At 52.2% G+C, this 18,212-nt stretch overlaps 6 protein-coding genes across 6 annotated transcripts; 3 read left to right on the forward strand and 3 right to left on the reverse strand.

Moving 5' to 3' along the window:
• Nucleotides 1-858: 858 nt before the first annotated feature.
• Nucleotides 859-5,555, reverse strand: NCU00481 (a-pheromone processing metallopeptidase Ste23). Its single transcript, XM_951073.3, has 4 exons — nucleotides 4,496-5,555; nucleotides 3,557-4,411; nucleotides 1,867-3,502; nucleotides 859-1,803 (listed from the first exon to the last, which is right to left on the reverse strand). The coding sequence occupies exons 1-4, from the start codon at nucleotides 5,297-5,299 to the stop codon at nucleotides 1,289-1,291; spliced, it is 3,810 nt and encodes a 1,269-aa protein (XP_956166.2). The 5' UTR covers nucleotides 5,300-5,555; the 3' UTR covers nucleotides 859-1,288.
• Nucleotides 5,556-6,760: 1,205 nt separating this feature from the next.
• Nucleotides 6,761-9,280, reverse strand: NCU00483 (hypothetical protein). The gene is made up of 2 exons (XM_951075.3): nucleotides 8,550-9,280; nucleotides 6,761-8,492 (listed from the first exon to the last, which is right to left on the reverse strand). The coding sequence occupies exons 1-2, from the start codon at nucleotides 9,048-9,050 to the stop codon at nucleotides 8,079-8,081; spliced, it is 915 nt and encodes a 304-aa protein (XP_956168.3). The 5' UTR covers nucleotides 9,051-9,280; the 3' UTR covers nucleotides 6,761-8,078.
• A 23-nt stretch (nucleotides 9,281-9,303) lies between these two features.
• nuo18.4 (NADH:ubiquinone oxidoreductase 18.4) lies at nucleotides 9,304-10,836 on the forward strand. Its single transcript, XM_951076.3, has 3 exons — nucleotides 9,304-9,851; nucleotides 9,973-10,140; nucleotides 10,205-10,836. The coding sequence occupies exons 1-3, from the start codon at nucleotides 9,585-9,587 to the stop codon at nucleotides 10,265-10,267; spliced, it is 498 nt and encodes a 165-aa protein (XP_956169.1). The 5' UTR covers nucleotides 9,304-9,584; the 3' UTR covers nucleotides 10,268-10,836.
• Nucleotides 10,837-11,326: 490 nt separating this feature from the next.
• NCU00485 (hypothetical protein) lies at nucleotides 11,327-11,952 on the reverse strand (the record flags this gene model as incomplete). Its single annotated transcript, XM_951077.3, has 3 exons — nucleotides 11,327-11,462; nucleotides 11,543-11,718; nucleotides 11,923-11,952. 3 exons carry the CDS (start codon nucleotides 11,950-11,952, stop codon nucleotides 11,327-11,329), a joined length of 342 nt encoding a protein of 113 aa, XP_956170.3.
• A 541-nt stretch (nucleotides 11,953-12,493) lies between these two features.
• On the forward strand, nucleotides 12,494-16,686 carry NCU00486 (hypothetical protein). Its single transcript, XM_951078.3, has 3 exons — nucleotides 12,494-15,005; nucleotides 15,076-15,936; nucleotides 16,039-16,686. The coding sequence occupies exons 1-3, from the start codon at nucleotides 13,235-13,237 to the stop codon at nucleotides 16,155-16,157; spliced, it is 2,751 nt and encodes a 916-aa protein (XP_956171.2). The 5' UTR covers nucleotides 12,494-13,234; the 3' UTR covers nucleotides 16,158-16,686.
• Nucleotides 16,608-18,190, forward strand: NCU00487 (hypothetical protein). Its single transcript, XM_951079.2, has 2 exons — nucleotides 16,608-17,015; nucleotides 17,133-18,190. Exons 1-2 carry the CDS (start codon nucleotides 16,924-16,926, stop codon nucleotides 17,974-17,976), a joined length of 936 nt encoding a protein of 311 aa, XP_956172.1. The 5' UTR covers nucleotides 16,608-16,923; the 3' UTR covers nucleotides 17,977-18,190.
• Nucleotides 18,191-18,212: the final 22 nt, after the last annotated feature.

Here is an 18,212-nt window from a genome sequence, read left to right on the forward strand (position 1 = left end):
CAAGCGCCTTTGCAAGTGAATAGATGTACCTCTAGGATCGCGGTCGCGTCACGGCCCTGTTCTGCCCTGACCGTAAAACACCTGTAAAACAACCTCAACCGCGATGGGATCTCTGGGTCGCCTCCCGAACCCTGTGGAATGCGGGTTCCACGTAGGGTTGATGAAGCGCCCTGGGCAAGGGGAAGAGCACACCCCGCAATTCGAGCACGCAACTACCTACCTACTGTGTACCTAAGTAGCTGTACACAGAGGTAGGCGGTCCAGGGGCGGGTAGTGGCGTCAGTATCGAATAGAACCTCCTACACCTTCCACTGGTCCTTCGTGGGGAGGGAGTGATGTATTCCAAGTTTTCCTGTGTGTTGTTTGGCTCCTTCACCAGCACACAGGAGGATTCATAAGGAGATACGAGGGTTACGATCGGAGTGAAGGCTAGTTGAAAGAGGCGCGAACGTTATCAGGGCAGTTGTCATCTTATATAAGTTAATTTACCGCCGTAAGACACATGGCGAGTCAGCAGGTAGTAGGTGAAATCAACCGTGTATCACATCAAGCAGACAGCAACTTCCGTTCTCTTTCATCCTGAAGGTGTTACTCCTGCTAGCCTTGTCCTGTGATCAAACGACGAGCTGAGAAAGGGTCTCTGTTACGATGATGGTTGTACTTTGACTATATACCTGTACAGAGGTGAAAGAACCTAATGCAACGTACATCATGTCAAGCACGCCTCTTCAGTCCTGCCTTTGGGAACTTCATGATGGAATATTCTGAGAGGACGGATAGCATGATTCATTATTCTTCATCCCCATATCGCCCCTCGCCGTTGTTTCACCCTGGGGAACGGGCTTTCTTTCGATCACATTTGTTGTGTTGCCAAGTTCATAGTAGTATCTGGATGTGCGTGCACAGTCATCATCTGTTTGAACACACTATGCTGGTTCATTACACCAAACACCACATCAGCATAGCAACAACCGGGTTAAAACTACTGTTATGAAGCCGTCTGTTCTAATGTCCATAGTTACTGGAGAAAGGGGTATTTTCCTCGCAAGCGAATGCCTTTTCGGTTTCTTTTCCGAAGGAGAGAACTCCATCTCATGCATGCAACTGCCCACGCTGTCTTCACATGACAGACAAACGCATACTTCTGGCACATCAATTTACCAACAAAAAAAGGTCTCTCATCACAGTCTTGATTTTCTTTTCTTTTTTTTTTTCGTTTTTTTTTTCAGAAATTCCGAGAGCAACATTTGATACGGAAATCGTTATGTCGCACTGTTTGGTGCTTTACTTAGAGCTTGGAATCCAACTCCTCGTACTCGCTCAGGTCCTTCACCGGCCTAGCAGCAGCGCTGACTGGCAACCCAGCCTTGTAGCTGCGCACATCCTCAATGAGGGTAGGCTTCGTGCCGTTTGACGACGGCGGCGGCGCATCCTTGACCACTCCGCTGACCTTTTCAGCATGGAGCTTTCTCCATGTCTCGGTGGCAGCATCCATATTGCTCTCGGTAACACTGAGGCTGCCAAGATACTCCTTGAGACCAGCAATCTCCTTCTCCTCGTCGTGATCAGCCGCGCTCAGTCTCGCTTGGAGGTCGGTGGCGGTTTTGGCCGAGGTAGTAGCATCAAGTTCCAGTGTCTTGACGAGTTCGGTTATCTGGGCAGTCGTCACGTCGCTCTTGGCCTGAGCCTCCAAGTAGATGGCGAGCTTGGCCCTGCTAGGCGACGAGGGGTGGATGTAATGCTTGAAGAACTCGATCAGTTCCTCTTTAGTAAGAGGTTTGACGTGAGCAGCATCGCGTTGGGCTAAGGGGAAAGGTCAGTATAGACTCAAGGTAGTAAGGGCAATCTCAAATGTCAAGTACTTACAGATCTCAAAATCATAGTACTCGCTATGGATTTGACTCCATTGCTTGTTGGTTTCCTGGTCCAAAAACTTGGGCTTCTCAAGGCGCTTCACGATCAGGCTGCGCTTGTGAGCCTCAAATTGCCGAGGGTCCATCTCTTCGATCCACTTTGCCATCCTTTCCAAGAACAGCTCAATCCTGTTCTCCAAGTAAGGGGCTGTCTTCTCGCTCTGGATGAGGAATCGGAATCCGTAGCTTGTGGAAGTGGCACGCACTCCAGAGAAGACCACGTAGCCTAGCTGCTCCTTGGTCCTGAGTTGATCGAAGCATGGCTCTTGGAGAATCTGGGCCAAAAGCAGTGTCTTGGCACGGATAAGAGAGTCATTCTTGTCACCGACATAGAGAAAGTATTCAATGCAGTTGTTCACGTTGGCAGGGTCCTTGAGCGTCTTCTTCCAGACGTAGTTGGACCCGGGTGGGAGCACCAAGGATCGCAGGATCGGCCACTGAGAACGCGGCAACACCCTCGGCTTAAGAGTAGACTCGACCATATCCGTCAACTTCAGAGCGTCCTCCTTGTAGAGATTTCCATGGATGTAAACCTCCATGTGTAGCTGTGCAAGAAGGGCTTTCCGGAACTGCCGGACGTGATCCGAGGTAATATGTGGTAGCTCAGCCGCGAGCTCCTCGATTGTGTGGTCATGCTCTGCAGTGAGCCATTCCGTGAAGCCGCCAACCTGATACCACGGGACCTGAAGCTCCCAGTTACGGTAAGCTCTGGTCAGACGTTCTTTGATGATATCAAATCTGTCGTCTCGGACCTCGAGATCCCGCATCGTGATCAAAACGCGTTCCAGGAGGAGTGGAAGCTTGTCATTGTACCCAGATACCTCAACGAACAACCCACGGCTGTCGAGTGATACGAGGTAGGACAAGCCAGCAAGGTCGGCATCGTACGAAAACTCTTCCAAGGCATCCTTGACGTGGTCAGTGAAAAGCCTCGCCTTGACAACGCTCTCAGCAGACGCGTGGATCAAAGGGCTCTTCATGCTGACAATCAAATTCGCTTTGGGCACCCAAAACGTGTCGTCCTTCTTATACCAAGTGCGTACTAGGTCATCGTTGCGCACAATCCGCGGCGCCAGAGCTGGCTCCTTAACCTCCTTCCTTTCCACTTCCAGCTTTGTAGGGATGAACTGGTTTTTGTGCGGGAGATGAAGGTCAGGGATCCGTTCTTGATCGGAGATGGTGGCGGCCTTCTTGATTTCCTCCATAAGTTCGCTAGGAATCTTGGATACGGAATACTCAGTCCCGTACCACCTTTCCTTGTGCTCCCATTTCCCAGGCACCTCCCGCGAGACGATGGACATACGGAAATTGTCAGGCCGCAAGCAATCAAGGCCCTTGCGGATGAGGTTGGCATCATACTTGCGCAACTTGCTAGTTCCGCTCAAGAGCCATTCTCTGGGCAGTGGCCGTTGCATGACTCCGGCTGTCTTGCTTGCGAAGCTGGAAGCCTGAGTCTTCTGCTTGAACTTGAAGTCAATGTCTCCCATAATCTTTTGCTCGTTGTGGATCCATTCCTGGGGTCCCGTTTGTTTAAGCAAGGCGATGTATTGGAACACCACTTTGACAACCTCTTCGTAGTTTTTGAGCCCCTTTGCATTTGGGTCAGCAATTTAAAGTATAATCACGAGATAAGGAGGACATACTTCTTGTGTCAACTTGATCTGAATATCAAACATGCCAGGAGAGCCAGGGCAAACAGTCCACGCACCAGCGCTAAGACCATTAGCCCAACCTTTTGACTTGATGTGAGCCATGATGCTGCCCGGGCCCTCATGGCCAAGTAAGTGGCTGAGGTAACGGCTTGGAAGCTCTTCGAACAAGAGATGCTCATCTAAGAAGGGGAAGGTGATGTTGAGTTCTCGTGAATCCATTACGGGTTTGGCAAAGGTCACGACTCCGAGTTGCTCCGGCGTAAGAGGAGCTTCATCTGTCCACTCATTGGGTGGCAGATCTTTGTTCTCTACGTCTGAGAACAACTCGGCGACCCAGCCTTCAAGAACGTCGAGTGGTTCTCTTCCGAGCACGCACAGCTTCATGCGGTTGGCCGAGTAATGCTTCTGATAAAACTCAATGAACTTTTCACGAACATTGACGCCCTTGGACTCAGGCAACACCTTGAGCGTTTCCAGGTTTCCCGTAGAGAAATGGCAGTACGGATGCTTGGGGTTCGAGATGGACTTGTCTAATTGGTGAAGTCGCCACGTATCGTTCTGCAGGTTCTTTTTGTTTTCGGAGTCCACAGCCCGAAGCTCCCTGTCAAGGGTGTTGGCTAGAAAGAGCGGCGCAACGAAGAACTGAGCAAAACGATCCAGAGCACCGTAAAGGGGCGAGGGATTGGTAGCCGAAAGCTCCTCATCATTGCTGGGTTTAGCAGACACCTCGAAGTAATAGTTGGTGTGAGTCGCTGCAGTGAAGGCATTAGAGCTACCAGAATTTGTCGACAGATACTGGCTGTAGTCATTCTCGACCGGATACTTCTTGGTACCCATGAACAGAAGCTAGAATTATGATCACCAGGGTCAGTAAACAAAAATATCACAAAAGAATTTCCCTTTACGTGTGAACAAGGCGCGGAAACTCACATGCTCGACAGCATGGGCCATGCCAGGCATGTCATCTTCATCACTGAAGCTTCCGACATTCACGTCCAAGGCAGCACTGGCCTTGTCCGTAGTGGGATCATGCACCAAGAGAGCCTCAAGCTTATTGGGGAGGCGGATGACCCGGTAGCTGCGATCATCAAGAGAGGGTTTCTCCAGCTGATCGGTGACCCGCTCAACAGCGGGTGAGCCCTTGCTGGGCGTGTCTTGAGGTGAGGTGGACATGACAGAGTAATGACGCCGGTCCAAGGAGTGAAGAATCGATGATCCGGAAAGGCGTTGGGTGTTGTAGAGTGGAGGAGAAGACAGATATTCAAGCTGGGTGTGAAATACAGCGGGCCCAGCAAGTACTGACAGGAAGCGGCTGACGACAGGGAGGCGATAGTAGGGCGGCGTAGAAGAGAGGGGCGGCGTTGGCGTTGGTGGCGGTAGGTCAAGGGCCGTGGAGGCGGCTGTCCCAGGGGTCCTAAGCTCTAGGGTCCTGCTACTCCGGGGGCGGGTCCAGAATGGTGTCAGCGTCTGTGCGACGGGTGTGGACACAGCACCAGAGCTAGGCAAGGTTACCGGCAATTTGGGTGCCAGCAAATCCGGGCTGGCGGTGACACTTCCGGTAGGACGGCACTCTGGTCTGTGAAGTCTGTTTCGGCTGTGCGCCGACGCGGGGAGACGTGTGAGGTTGCGGTGGCACTGGTTGAGGGAATGCGGGATGTTAACAGGTCCGTGTCGTGGTTGCCGGTTTCGCGGATTCAGAAGAGCCGGAGAAGGGAGGAAACGAGACGTAGACATCCAAGTGGAAGTGATTGCCGACTCTTTATACCTGATTCTGCCGTGAAGAGTCTCTCGTTGCGGTCGACTCGCTGGTTGACTGGGTCGTGGGTCGAATCAGAGAAGGTGAACGCTGTTCAAACGCGCATCTGCTTTTTCCGTGAGGATCTTATCCGTAGTCTGCGGGAACCTCGATGGCCTTACGGTACGCTAGAGAGGTTGGGGTGATGACGAACAAGCCAGCGCCCGGTGGGGAAGGAACGGAACAGACGGTACGGTACGTCACAGAGCCTGGGGAAATGATTCACGACCTAGATGTACAATTGTGAAGCACCTGACGGGAACCGAAAGCCCACGATGACCTTTCCTGGTGTTCGTTTGTATTACAGCTACCAGTCCAAGAAGAAAGGCTACCTAGAGTGGAAAGTAAGACGGCGTATTACTTCTGTTTTTCTTGAGGGAATGTTTTGGATGAGGGGCAGCTTCGCGACATAACTTCCCGAGCTACAGGTACCTCTACGTAACCCTCCCTGGCTCACTGGGTGCCACTTGATCACCTTGACCATTGAGGTTTCACCCTATAGCTTCAAGTTTTCCGCATGCGGTAAGGAGCTGTAGCATTTCAGCGACACGTTTACATGGCAGTACTCCGGTCCAAGGCTTGAGCAGCGGCAATTGCAGAGCTGTGATCAATGTATGTACAGTTATCCAGGTTGCAGATTCAGCTTACGGATGGTCCGATCGTCCTCAGCTGAGAGACCATATATGGGTAACAGGATACCTTGCTGAACGGAGCAGAGAGCCTTAACATCTTCTGGTAACGATCTCTTGGGTATCCTTGAGAGAACAGCCAGAGTGAGAGTTGGCGAGTCCCCAAAAAAAGTGGGGGCGGAGCACGAGTAGGAGTTCACTGACATTGACTTGAGGAGTGCCTATCAGATAACAAGAGCGCAAAGTCCTGAATGGATCGGATTTACATTATGGGATGAAAAGTATGTTCGGATTTCCAATAGTCCTGGATACTGGTTGACACCTCATTAAGATATATGCAACGCACCTTACTATCGACCCTATAAAAGCCATCAGGGGCAACTCCAGAACGCACAATGAAGTGTTCCCTCCTCTTGCACTACCTTATCACTTTCAACCCACACGTCACATTTCGAAGTTTCGTAATATGTGACGGGAGAGCCGCACATCTCAAGAAATAGATGTACAGTGAGACCCGAGCAGACACTTTGTCACACACGTCAACTGCCGGAGTGATAATTCCTCGCAATTCTTTCACTACGGGACTGTCTTGCAGCTGAATCATCAATGGGCATTGTTGTCGTTGTCCTTTGATTCTTACGTGTAATCTTTTTTTTCTCATTGTAAACCTCGCTATGGTCTGACTGCCTATTTGCGTCGCCCAGTTGGATCTGTTCCGTTCGGACACTGATGCTCCTACATTAACTTGATTAATCATAGTCCTCGAAAAGAGAAATGATTGCTCTGCCAAGAGGAAAAAAAACATGCTGTTGACAACCTGTCTTACATGCCTGTAGTATCATCAAACATGGTCAGTTTGTATATAGTAAGTGGACGAGAGCAATTGAGATGTTACTCAGAAGGTTGCCATAGTCCTACTCTTACCTTTTCCAGCTCTCTTTACATTCTATATGCCTTACCAAACCACAAACAAATCGCAAACTGCCAAAGTCACACACGCATTGTGCGGAATATAGCACAAGCGCGTAACAGCGGTAGACCTAACACAGAAACGCCGGATACTAGTACTATGTCTAGGTTGTAAGTCTGGTCTAGTTATCGTATATGTCATCGCATTTCACCAGTCTATGACACGGCCACCTGGATAACAGAAGCCATGTGACAAAGACTGAGCAGTTCCACTGCCCTGTGGGCTGTGCTTCCGCTTAGGTGCAAGACTATGTTGTAGCGGAAGAGACCATATGAGGTGAAGTAGGACTAATAGACTGCCTTGAGCTGCGTGGTTGCTCCCGAGACCTTCAGCCGCCATGATCAGTTTGTCCGGGATGGTACTGATGAAAACCAACACGGGACGGATGTCACCCGTCAAAAGCCAATATTGCGGTTGCTTGTGATTGTGGGTATTGATGTTCCTTGCGTTTCGGCGGTAAAAGCAATCTAGTCTGCATGCAACCTGTTCTTCCCCAGCCCTAGCAGAAGATGACACCCATGTTTGTTATCAACAAGTCATCATCTATTGAAAGTCTTGGCTGGATATGAGCTTCAACGGTGACCGGCCTAGAGGGCGACGGCGGGTAAGTGTACCTCGGCGCCGCGGGGATCGGGTCCAAGAGAATAGTTCCATACCCCTTAAGCTGCCCAACAGCATGCAAACTCATCACACTTCCACCCCCTCTAACTGTCCATCAGCAAACAGGCCATATGCCTATATCTCTGAGGATTTCCGATGCGATCCATCACATCGAAGGCCTTAAAATGTCTACAGAGACCGAAGACCGCATGTTGCGCGATGCCGTACCAGATGTACACTCCAGTCCTTGCACCACCAGAACATGCGACGGTTAACAACTGAGGACATCGAGATACCCCGTTTGCAGCACGAGCTAAAAACTTTAGCTCTACACCGGCGTGGACGACATGGGCACATATATCCCGGTCCTCCGTAGGCACCATGGCACTCATAGATGCCTGAGCCTCTCCCCAGCAGGGAAAACAATGACCTATGATCGTGAAGCTTATAAGCACTGCGGCCAATTTTAGAACAGCGGAACACACGATCGGGACTAAAATGGATGCCGAACCATCAACATTACTTCCGCGACTTGCGGGGGCAGTCAACAGCTCGATGACCGTTCTGTCCACATGTGTGGCAGGCGCCGGTGAAAGCCTGCCGGTGAACGCCTTGTGGCTGGCCACCCGATCCAGATATCGTGGCAGGACGGTTGGGATTCACCTCCCTCTTCCGTCGGCCAAGCGCAAACTGTGCTGCCTTCTTGCGCTCCTCGCTTCTCTTGTCAGAGAACGAGGATCCCGGCCTTGCCCGCTTCTGTCCCCTGGGATTGACATCCTTTTGTTGGCCTCGGTCTGCCTGCTTGTTGGAGTCGGAAGATGCTTCACCCTCAGAGTGGTCGTCATCGGAGTCTGAGCCTGAGCTATCACTATTACTATCACTCTCGTCGTCATCATCGCTGTCGCCGTCTTCGTTCTTCTTCTTCTTCTCCTCCTACATAGTCACGTTAGCGCGTGGAACCAAAGAATGCTGCTCTATAAACAAACATGCCTTTTTCTTCATGTTGAATTGGCGGAAGCGGGCGGCGGTGGGAACAGCGGCAGGAGCGTCATCGTCACCACTCGTACTGCCTGAGTAATCAATCTGCGCAAATCCAACTTGAACAACATTCAGCACTGGGCGAGCCCCGGCCTTCGGGGCGACGGAAGCACCAGGTAAGACCCAATGGGAGTCACCGAGTTCTGCAGCACGCTTTTCAATGGCAGCTTGTCGCTTCTTCTCTTCTTCTTCCAGCGCGGCCTGGATGGCCTTTTGGTCAAACAATGCCTGGTCGGCCTCCGGATTGGGTGTGCCCGTTTTCGATGTATGGGAATGCTTCCGGCGCTTGGAGGGACCCTCGTCCTCTGTCTTTGGGGTGCTGGGCTTCTCGGTTGGTGACGCAGTAGCAGCAGTAGCAGCAGCTCTCTGCATGAACTTCATCGTCATCAAGCGAGAAGACATAGTCTTTTGCGTCTGTGGCGCCGCCATGGTTGGCAGGTTCGTGGGAGCCATCGTGAGTACGTTGAATAGGCGCGCGGTAGCGTTAACGACTGGAAGATGTTATCGCCAATGGTCTTGTAATATGAATCAATAGTTTGAGTCACTCCTTAATCGGCGCCCGGTAATGCGAGGAGGAGTTGGCACAGCGATGAAGATTTAGCGCGTGGTCGTTGTGATGATGTCGCACGTCCCAAAAGAATGGTTGATCTTTGACAAGAGACAAAAATTCCAATTCGAAGTCGTCAAGGTGGGACTACTCCCTACAGCCCAGGGACCTGGGGCTAGGTACCTACGGCCATTTGAGCCCCACTTTGAATGCCAGCTTGAGTCGGAGTTTGTGCACGAGCCAAAGGATCCAACCTTACCTAGCTTTGAGCCGCACACCCCCATCCCGATAATCCATCTCAGCTGCCGACAACAGCTTTGACCCACTGGGGAAGCTCAACTTCATCATACGTACCTGGTCCAGCTCTCGGCCGGTGCCCGCAGCGACTGACTCGAGACACTCCCGTCTCCATCCACAACCTCCTCCACCGAACATCCACCATGTACCCTTCAAGATTGCGGGTAGCCCAACAGCTGTCGCGCCAATGCGCGCGCTCGTTCACCACTTCTGGCCATCAATTGTATTCGTCATCGACCGTTCCGGCGCCTGAGAAGAGTGAACAGAAGACTGTCGAAGTTACGCCGACAGGACCGGCCGCCGTCGTGAAGCAGGCTCCCAACCGCGCGGAGGTCTGGTCCCGGAGTCAGAAGCCCCGCTCCGAGGCTATGACCGGCCCCCGTTTCGAGCAGACTAACTTTGATCTCCAGGTGAGCTACGGCCTGCGTCAAGAACGAATCTCTGCGCAATCGCAGTTCGCATCCAAGATTCCGTACAAGACAGAATACAACAACGTTCGAGTCTTTTGCTAACTCCAGTTGCAAATGACAGCCTCAACCATGGGCCGCCATAGAGCTTATCCACAAGCAGCCTGTCAAGTGGGTGCATGAGCGTATCGTGGCATGCGATGGCGGTGGTGGCCCTGCTGGTCACCCCAAGATTTACATCAACACCGACAAGCCTGAGATTGCCACCTGCAACTACTGTGGACTTCCTTTCGTAAGTTTACAACAGGCTGTGATTGTCTGGGTACGGACTCACAACTAATGTCGTGATATTGCAGGCAAATGAACACAACCGTAAACACCTCGAGTCCCTCCCCCAGACCTCCTACCCCCTTCAGTAAAGGAGAGCGAACCAGCCGCAGTCTGAATGACGTCGAGTGTGAAAATGTACCACGGTACCAGTCCGTGATGAAGGTCAAACAGGGACCTGTACATATAGAACTGAATAATGATGGAATGGAATTTTAATCGCTTCAAGGGGCACAAAGTAAGCCCGTACTGATTCGATTTGCTATACAGCTACAATGCAATCTCATGAGCCGGTACGCACATTCTGTCAATTTGTCAAGGACGTTCGATTATCGGCCTGATATACAACCTCGCCAGCGAACATGGACACCCCCGTCGGAACACGCACACACTGTCCCTGCAACATATCCACAACGACTGTATTCTCCCGCCTATCTGTATCGTGCCGGAGCTGAAGCTGTTTGAACGTTTGAAGAGCAGCTGAGGTTTGGAAAACAGCCAAAGGGACGAGAAGAGAGATGCCGTCACAAACTTGTACAACGTCCATTCCGCTGTGGCTCCAACTGACTTTCACCCCCCAAAAACCCTTAACTCCCCGGTTCGTCCTGAATTACTGAACTCTAACCTTCAAACGCTGTATGGTATGAATAGCCTACACAAGGGATCGGTAGATATTTAAGCCACCCACGTAGGTGTCATTCAGAAAATCGGTTCGCATGACGGATGAAGAGTGCAGCGTGAATTTAATGCCAGCAAACATCTGATTTCTATCTGGTCCTCAGCTCGTTCCAGTTGCATATTGACGTTGCGACTTTGTGAGCTGCAAGAGCTTTATTGCATAGTACAGCTCTTTTCGGTTTTGGAGGCTTTGGCCACCGAGAGGGCAGTGCAATGACCCGGGTGTCACCGAGCGAGCGTCAAGGTGCCCGCTACCATAGTTGTTGCTAAAAATATCATCGGCCCCGAAGGACCGGGAGTCATGGTTGGGACACTACATTTGTGGTGTACTTCCAATTGACACCCATCTGCTTGACCAGGCAAGGACCTGATCTGTGCATTCAATCCGTCAAAAGCTCATCTTGGTACCACATCACCATTTCTGTAAATCGCAGGTCAGTTACCAAGCTTCAACATGTTAATACTCGGCTTCTTTAATGGTAACTCTCGTACATATGTAAAGCAAAGTTCACAGCTTTCAATGGAGGGCACGTCGTTAGGTTGCAAATCACCATGGTGCTGCTCCCATCAATGTATTCATTTGGATATCCTGAGAACAATGGAGTTTCTCTATTGGGGGGTTAGAAGATCATCAAGTCCCTAAAACATGGCCGCATTCATCCGCCGCTCCGACCTTGATGTTACCTTACTCTATCCTCATATGTGTTTCATGGCGCACTATGTATTTCACCGTCCATTGACCATGTTTTGCAACTTTGTTCTTATCCAGCACAGCCGGCTCGGTTGCCGTGAGAAAAGTCAGGTCCTTGTCAAGGCAATCGAAGTACGATATGAACACCGCAATGGCGGATGTATTGAGAAGGCTCTGGGGTATAGAGGTTAGTTTAGACAAAGCCAAGGCTGTGCGGCTTGAACGGCCTAGCCTATCTACGGACCTAGTGTATGTACGCTCTTCACGTCTTTGGAATCTCAAATAGATTTAGGCTCAAGGTCCGTTCCCGTCTCCGCCTTTGTTTCCAACAAAAAGTCCAATGGTAATCTCCGTCCTGCATCCAATGCCCATACTCACGGCATCGGTATCAGTCGGCTCTTCCGACATTGTTCTGCCCAGCCTTCGATCAGCAAGCTGAACTGTCATGGCGCCTTGATAACATTGGCCTGCGAATGTGATGTTACCCACATCCAACCGCTTGATAATATCGAAGGAGTCGAAAAGAGGGCTTCAGCACGCGGAACACAGCCCCGCGAGGAGACCCTAGGATGGCCCAGGGTGGCAGAAAGTGGCATTTTGATGGCCCCCGTCCCCTGCTTTCGTCCGATCCATTGGATCCGCCCAGCTGCACCTTGCGGGGGGGTGGAGGCCATTCAGCACCAACGGCCTGCCGTGTTGCGGATCCTTGGAATCTTAGGTGCCTGGAACCGATGAACCTTGAACCCTTTTCATCTCATTCCTTTTTGTGCCCCGTCCCTTGCTCCACAGCTGCCCGCTCCAAGCTCTGACATCAAACTCGGAGCTTTTGGTAAGCTCCAAACAGCTAGCTGTGCGCACCAAGAGAACCCTTCTGAGACTGAAACCCCGTCACAGTGTCCCATCGTGATCTTGTGCAAGCCAACATTTGAATGTCAAGGCGCCAGGGCTTCTCACTGTCTCCTCACGTTCCATCACCACTATTTCTACTACCTACCTCTTTGCAGGATACCCTGCTCCGTCCTCGTAGGGCGTTGGAAACCCGGACACGGCGATCTTGACGTTACCTCGCGGAGGGCGCCACTCCTCATTCCCGCTTCGTTCCAACAAGAGTAGAGTATTGGCTGCGGTTGGTTGCCGTACTGCTTCTGCTGCTGTCACCTGTGTGCGTGGAATCGGACGCTTGAGTTGTGGTTTTACATGCGTCTTTTGTGCCGTGGGCTTCTATCATCCCCCTACCTGTACGTACGCAGTGCATCTGCGTCCCTGTGAGGCCAGCACTGTCCCTCACGCCCACCCGGAGGGGATCTCTCAAACAATTCAGGCTATCTGACGACCGGTACAAGTGAAAGCGCTCTGGGAATAACAGGACCAGTTCAGTTTGTTGTCACCGGTGCTTCTTTCAGACCAAGCGTGGTTCCATTCATCCCAGCTTGCCCGCTTAAGTCCAAGGCCTGTCAGCACCCGTCTGGGGTTATCTGCTGCTATCAGATCTATTACTGGAACCCAGCAGCGCAGCAGCAGAGAGGAGGAAGACACTGCCTCTGTCACCACCACCATCACCACCACCGCCACCACCCCCCGCGCATCCGGCAGCCCACGTTTTCTGTCCTGGTAACGGGGTCCGGCTCTTTGATCGTCGCCAGCACAACACCGCCCTCTCTTTTTTCCTTTCATCTCGACTCTCCCGATAATGCCGTTCTATCGGTCTTCTAAGCACAACCGATCTCAACACAACCTGTTGGGGTCATCGATTGCTGAAGACCCTTCGCAGGCAACATCCTCCGTTCAATCAGGCGCGAGCCTGGGCCCGGGCGCTGCAAACCCCTCTTCAGCCTTGCCAAACTCGGCCTTCAGCTCTGGTTCCAACGAATCTTTTCAGATTGATAACGGCGCCGGAGGACTGAACCTCGTACAGGCCTCACAGTCGCAGCCGTCGCGCTTGGTGAATATTTACAACAATCCCGCCAGCGGCCCCTCTCATCCCGCTGATTCTGTTCCACAATTGCAACATTCTAACACGGTAACTGGTGTTGTTGAGTCTCGCCAGAGAGACCACGACTTCGCAGATCAAGTGGCCCGGTCGCACTCCCATCACTTTCCCCAAATTTCACCAACCCAGGCCCAACAGCAGCAGCAGCAGCAGCAGCAACAACAGCAACAGCAACCCTCTCCGGCCACGCCTCAACAGCACCACCATCTTCAAATTCAACAGCAGCCGCAGTCAAGTCTCGGATCAAACTCAGTTGATAATCTACCAGACACAGCTTCCATTCATAATTCCCCACTATCCGGCCAGGGACAAGGCCAAGCTTTTGTTGCAAACCAGCAGCCGCCCCCACCCCCGCCCAAGACAAAGCAGTCCACGCGCAGACTGATCAAAAACATATTGAGTGGCTCGTCCTCGCATCGTAACCAAGATTCTCAATCTGGACAAAGTTCGTGGAGCGATCCTTCAGGTATTGTTCGCAGATCGTCAAGGCGTATAAGCCAGCCGCCTCCTCCTCCCGCCATCCGCACAGGTGTATCTCAGGTTTCGCTTGGCCATCCTCCCGACTGGCAAGCCCAATATCCTTCATCGCAGCCTTCGCCTCTCCAAACGGCAGAGTATCGAGACTCGTATCTTGTTGCGGGACAAGAAAGAGACTTGCATCTCCAGAACCCGCAAGACCAGTACAACCCCACTATTCGACCGGTCCCTCCTGAGAAAGACGTCTCGCCTTATTCAGTGGGGGAAAGCGGGTACCATCAACAGCAAGCCCATTCGCAACTGCAGGTTAAGATCCCTCCAGATCTCCAGCAACAACAGTTCAACCAGGCTGAGTTCGAGGCCGCACTGCAACAACAGCACCAGCAACAGCAGCAGCAGGTGACCCCCCAGGACCCATACCAGACCTCGTCGCAAGTGCAATACCAGGCGAGCACACATTCTGCAATCTCGGGCCACCTTGGCAATCCCCAGCACCAGAATCCTGAGACGGTATCGCAGCTTTCGCGCGAATCGCCAACCATCGATTCGGACCAGCGCTCAGCGACAAACGTTCAATCGTCTCTACAGGCTTCCGACGAGAGCAGTTACACGCCCCAATCCCAGGATATTCCCCTGCGTCAGAATCCACTCCCCGCGCAGGCTGCAGCCCAATCCCAAGGCAAGACCCCGCAACAGCAAGTCATGGCCCCACAACCCGGCGGACGCCGGTCCCAGGATACCACCGATAAGGCGACCGGGATTCGCGAGGTACAACCACCCCCCGGCCCCCCTCCAAGCTATCGCCAAAGTCAACAACAGCCCAGCATGAACAACTTGTCTCAACCCTCCAACGCAGGCGGTCAAAGCTCTAGCAGCCATCGCCAGGGAGACAGACAAGGTTTTGATGGATCGGGAGAAGTCCAAGGGCGTAACAGCCCCCAGCCGGCGTCTGAACGTGCTGCGGAGGACCAAGAGAAGACATTGAAAGAGCTGCGTGTGTAGAACCCCCGGTCCCCGTTCTGCCCCGTGAATTGCAAACTAACCAGGCGATTTCTATGACGCAGTGACGAAGTACAAGAACGTCAAGAGACTGTACTTTGACGGCAAGAAAGAAATCGAACAGCTGGGCAACCAAGTTGAGCAGCTCCAAAATGCAATCGCCAACCAGCGCATATCGCAAAGCCGAACATCGTTAGACGACAGCGAGTACACGACGCGGTTTAATCGCTTGCAGGGTGCCATCACAAACCTTGCCTTCAATATCAGGAAGGAATGGAAATCATTACCAAAGTGGTTGGACCCATACGTGACCACCAATGCGCTGAAGACGGGCAAACAAGAAATGACCGCCGTCGGCCGCGCAGTCATAACTCGTTGGGTGGTAGATGAGATCTTCAATCGCTGCTTTCACCCTGGCCTGGAAGCTGAGCTAAGCAAACAGCTTAGGACGATTGAGCAAAACATCAGACACTTTAGTTACACGTTGAACAGCCAGGAAGAATACGATGCGCTGACCAGCAAGGTTGTCAGCTGGAGAATGACCACACTGGAAGGACTTCAGGACGTTCTCAGGAGCGCCGAGGCTGACGATCATAAGACTAATTTCACCCGGCGCGCCACTAGCAATCTGACCGCTCACCTTTTCCAACACCTTACGGAACCTGCGCCCGTTGGAGTCGACGGAAGTGTAGGCATGATTGTGGAGTTGGCGGTAGGGATTGCCAGCAACCTGCCCCTTGAGAGCCGCGATGTTGCCATCATCTATCCGTTGCCAGAGCAGTCAGTTCAGACCAACCTCATGGAAGTCGAAAAGACGCCATTACCACCCCTGGAGTCGCGCCCGTCTGATGCCAGCGAGGAAGGGACCGCAGGTGACGGAGCCAAGGAGTCCTCCAAGGAGCGCCGCGGCGACAAGGCCAGATCCGGTATGTTAAACACCATTCATCACACCATAGGCGGGAGCAGCGCCAGCGGTCCACCCGGTAGCCGGAAGGGAAGTATTGCTGACAATTCGACGCTGCCGACAGCACAATCTGGGGCGGCTTCACAATCCAAGGATGCTGGAAGGGTTCGCTTTGCCGGGTCTTTTGGTGTGGAAGTTAGGGGTCGCCATGTTCTGATTAAAGCGCCAGTCTGGACTATTTGAGGCCTTGACGGGTCGATGATTTCCGCGCTTTTCTCCTTCCTTTAAATCTTCTATCTACTCGTAATTGGCCATAAGTAGGGATGCATATAGGGCACTATGTGTGCACGGAGAGAGAGAGACAAGTTGTTGAGAACCCGTTCTCCTGAATGTTTCTCAAGCTGTGAAAATGGAACAGGGATGACTTGAGCAGACGAATGAGTGAACTCGGTTTGAAATGGCAGTCATAGCCCCGTTGCGGGCAATGGCATGCAGATGCAAATGAAAATCGGGAATGGATTTATGTGACCTGCTTGTGATGCTAGACTTCACATTTTGGGGATTTGTCTGATGTAACATGGGGTTGCTGGGGGGGTTCGCATTTCTTCAAGGGCAATGAACCACCGCATAGTCAATTCTCTTCTAATTGTCTTGTGAGCTCCCTGGGATGGGACATCCCGATCTACAGTACATATTATACTTGTGTGTGTCTGAGGGATTCATGTCGAAGTACATAGTACCTAACACTTTATCGATGCATAACTTATACAGCCTTCACCGCCTTCCGTTTAAGGTGGGGTTACCCCTCCATCCCCCAAATCGCAACTTTCCGCGCTTTCTGCCGCATCGCGAGGAGCAGTGCTGGAAGAAAGATTTGGCTTCAGAACGAGCAACTTAAATTCCACAAGAAGAGGAATACCACGAGTGGAACGAGTCCAAGCTTTTGTCGCGCGAAACCTTAGATATCTCCAATTGGCTCTTTCGATTACGAAATTCAAAACCACCAACAATGTCCGCCGATAACACGACGCCCGTCACCACGACGGCGGGTGGTGAGAAGCCCGCTCACCTGGAACCCTCCAAGTTGGGCACGAAGGAGTAGTGAGTTCCTCCAAGCCTTCCCTTCACCAACCAATCCTTTCATTACCAGCACCAAACCCTCCGTCCAACCTCCAATCCCCTGTCCTAACTAACCTCTCCCCTTCCTCCCCTCTCCAGCTGGGACGCCCTCTACACACGCGAAATCTCCAACCACGCCTCCAACCCCTCCGACGAAGGAACGGTCTGGTTCGACGACTCGGACGCCGAGAACAAGATTGTGCAGTTCCTCGACGAGCAAGAACACGAGCTTTTTTCCGGTATCCTTTCGCGAGACGATGCGGCGATTATGGACTTGGGATGTGGTAATGGCAGCCTGCTGTTCGCGCTGCACGATGACGGTTGGGAGGGAAGGTTGTGCGGTGTGGATTACTCGGAGCAGAGCGTGGAGTTGGCAAGGAGGGTGCTGAGGACGAGGGTTTTGGGAGAGGATGTGCCTGCGGTTGAGGAGGAGGGAGAAGGGGAAGAAGAACAGTCAGCAGCAGCAAAAGAGGAGGAGGGCACACGACAAGAACAAGATGAAGACGTGGGAATCGAGTTTAAAGTCTGGGACGTCCTCAACGGCGACTTTTCCACCGTCCAAGCCCGCCCCCCATCTTCCCAACAACCCTTAGAAGGAGACAAAAACGCCGGCTGGGATCTAGTCCTAGACAAAGGCACCTTCGATGCCGTCTCGCTCTCCGACTCGCGAGACGCTCGAGGCCGGCGAATCTGCGAGAACTACGGCGCGCGCGTACTTCAGCTATTGCGCCCCGGTGGGTTTTTCCTCGTGACCAGCTGCAACTGGACCGAGGAGGAACTGAAGGGGTGGTTCGAGACGGACTTTGCCGAGGTTTATGAAGGTACGGAGAAGAAAAAGTTGGGCCTGAGGCAGGTAGGTAGGATTGAGTACCCTAGTTTTAGTTTTGGGGGTGTCAAGGGGCAGACGATTAGCACGCTTTGTTTCCAGAAAAGGGATATTTAAGAGGTCGAGAGAGGTGTAGTGGTCAAGTTGCGGAGAAAACAGGAGATGATAATATGTAATGGGCTCAAGAGGCGATTTGTGGGATGCTCAAAAACCATGCGCGGGAAGGATGTCTGGATGATGGAGTACCACGTCTTGATGCACATATTTGGAAAGACTACAAATGACTTCGCATCGGGGTTTCTACGACGTCCACGAATTACGGATTGTTACGTGATGTCCGTCTGTGTGCTCAC

This window comes from Neurospora crassa, linkage group III (assembly GCF_000182925.2).
Source record: "Neurospora crassa OR74A linkage group III, whole genome shotgun sequence".
NCBI lineage: Eukaryota > Fungi > Ascomycota > Sordariomycetes > Sordariales > Sordariaceae > Neurospora > Neurospora crassa.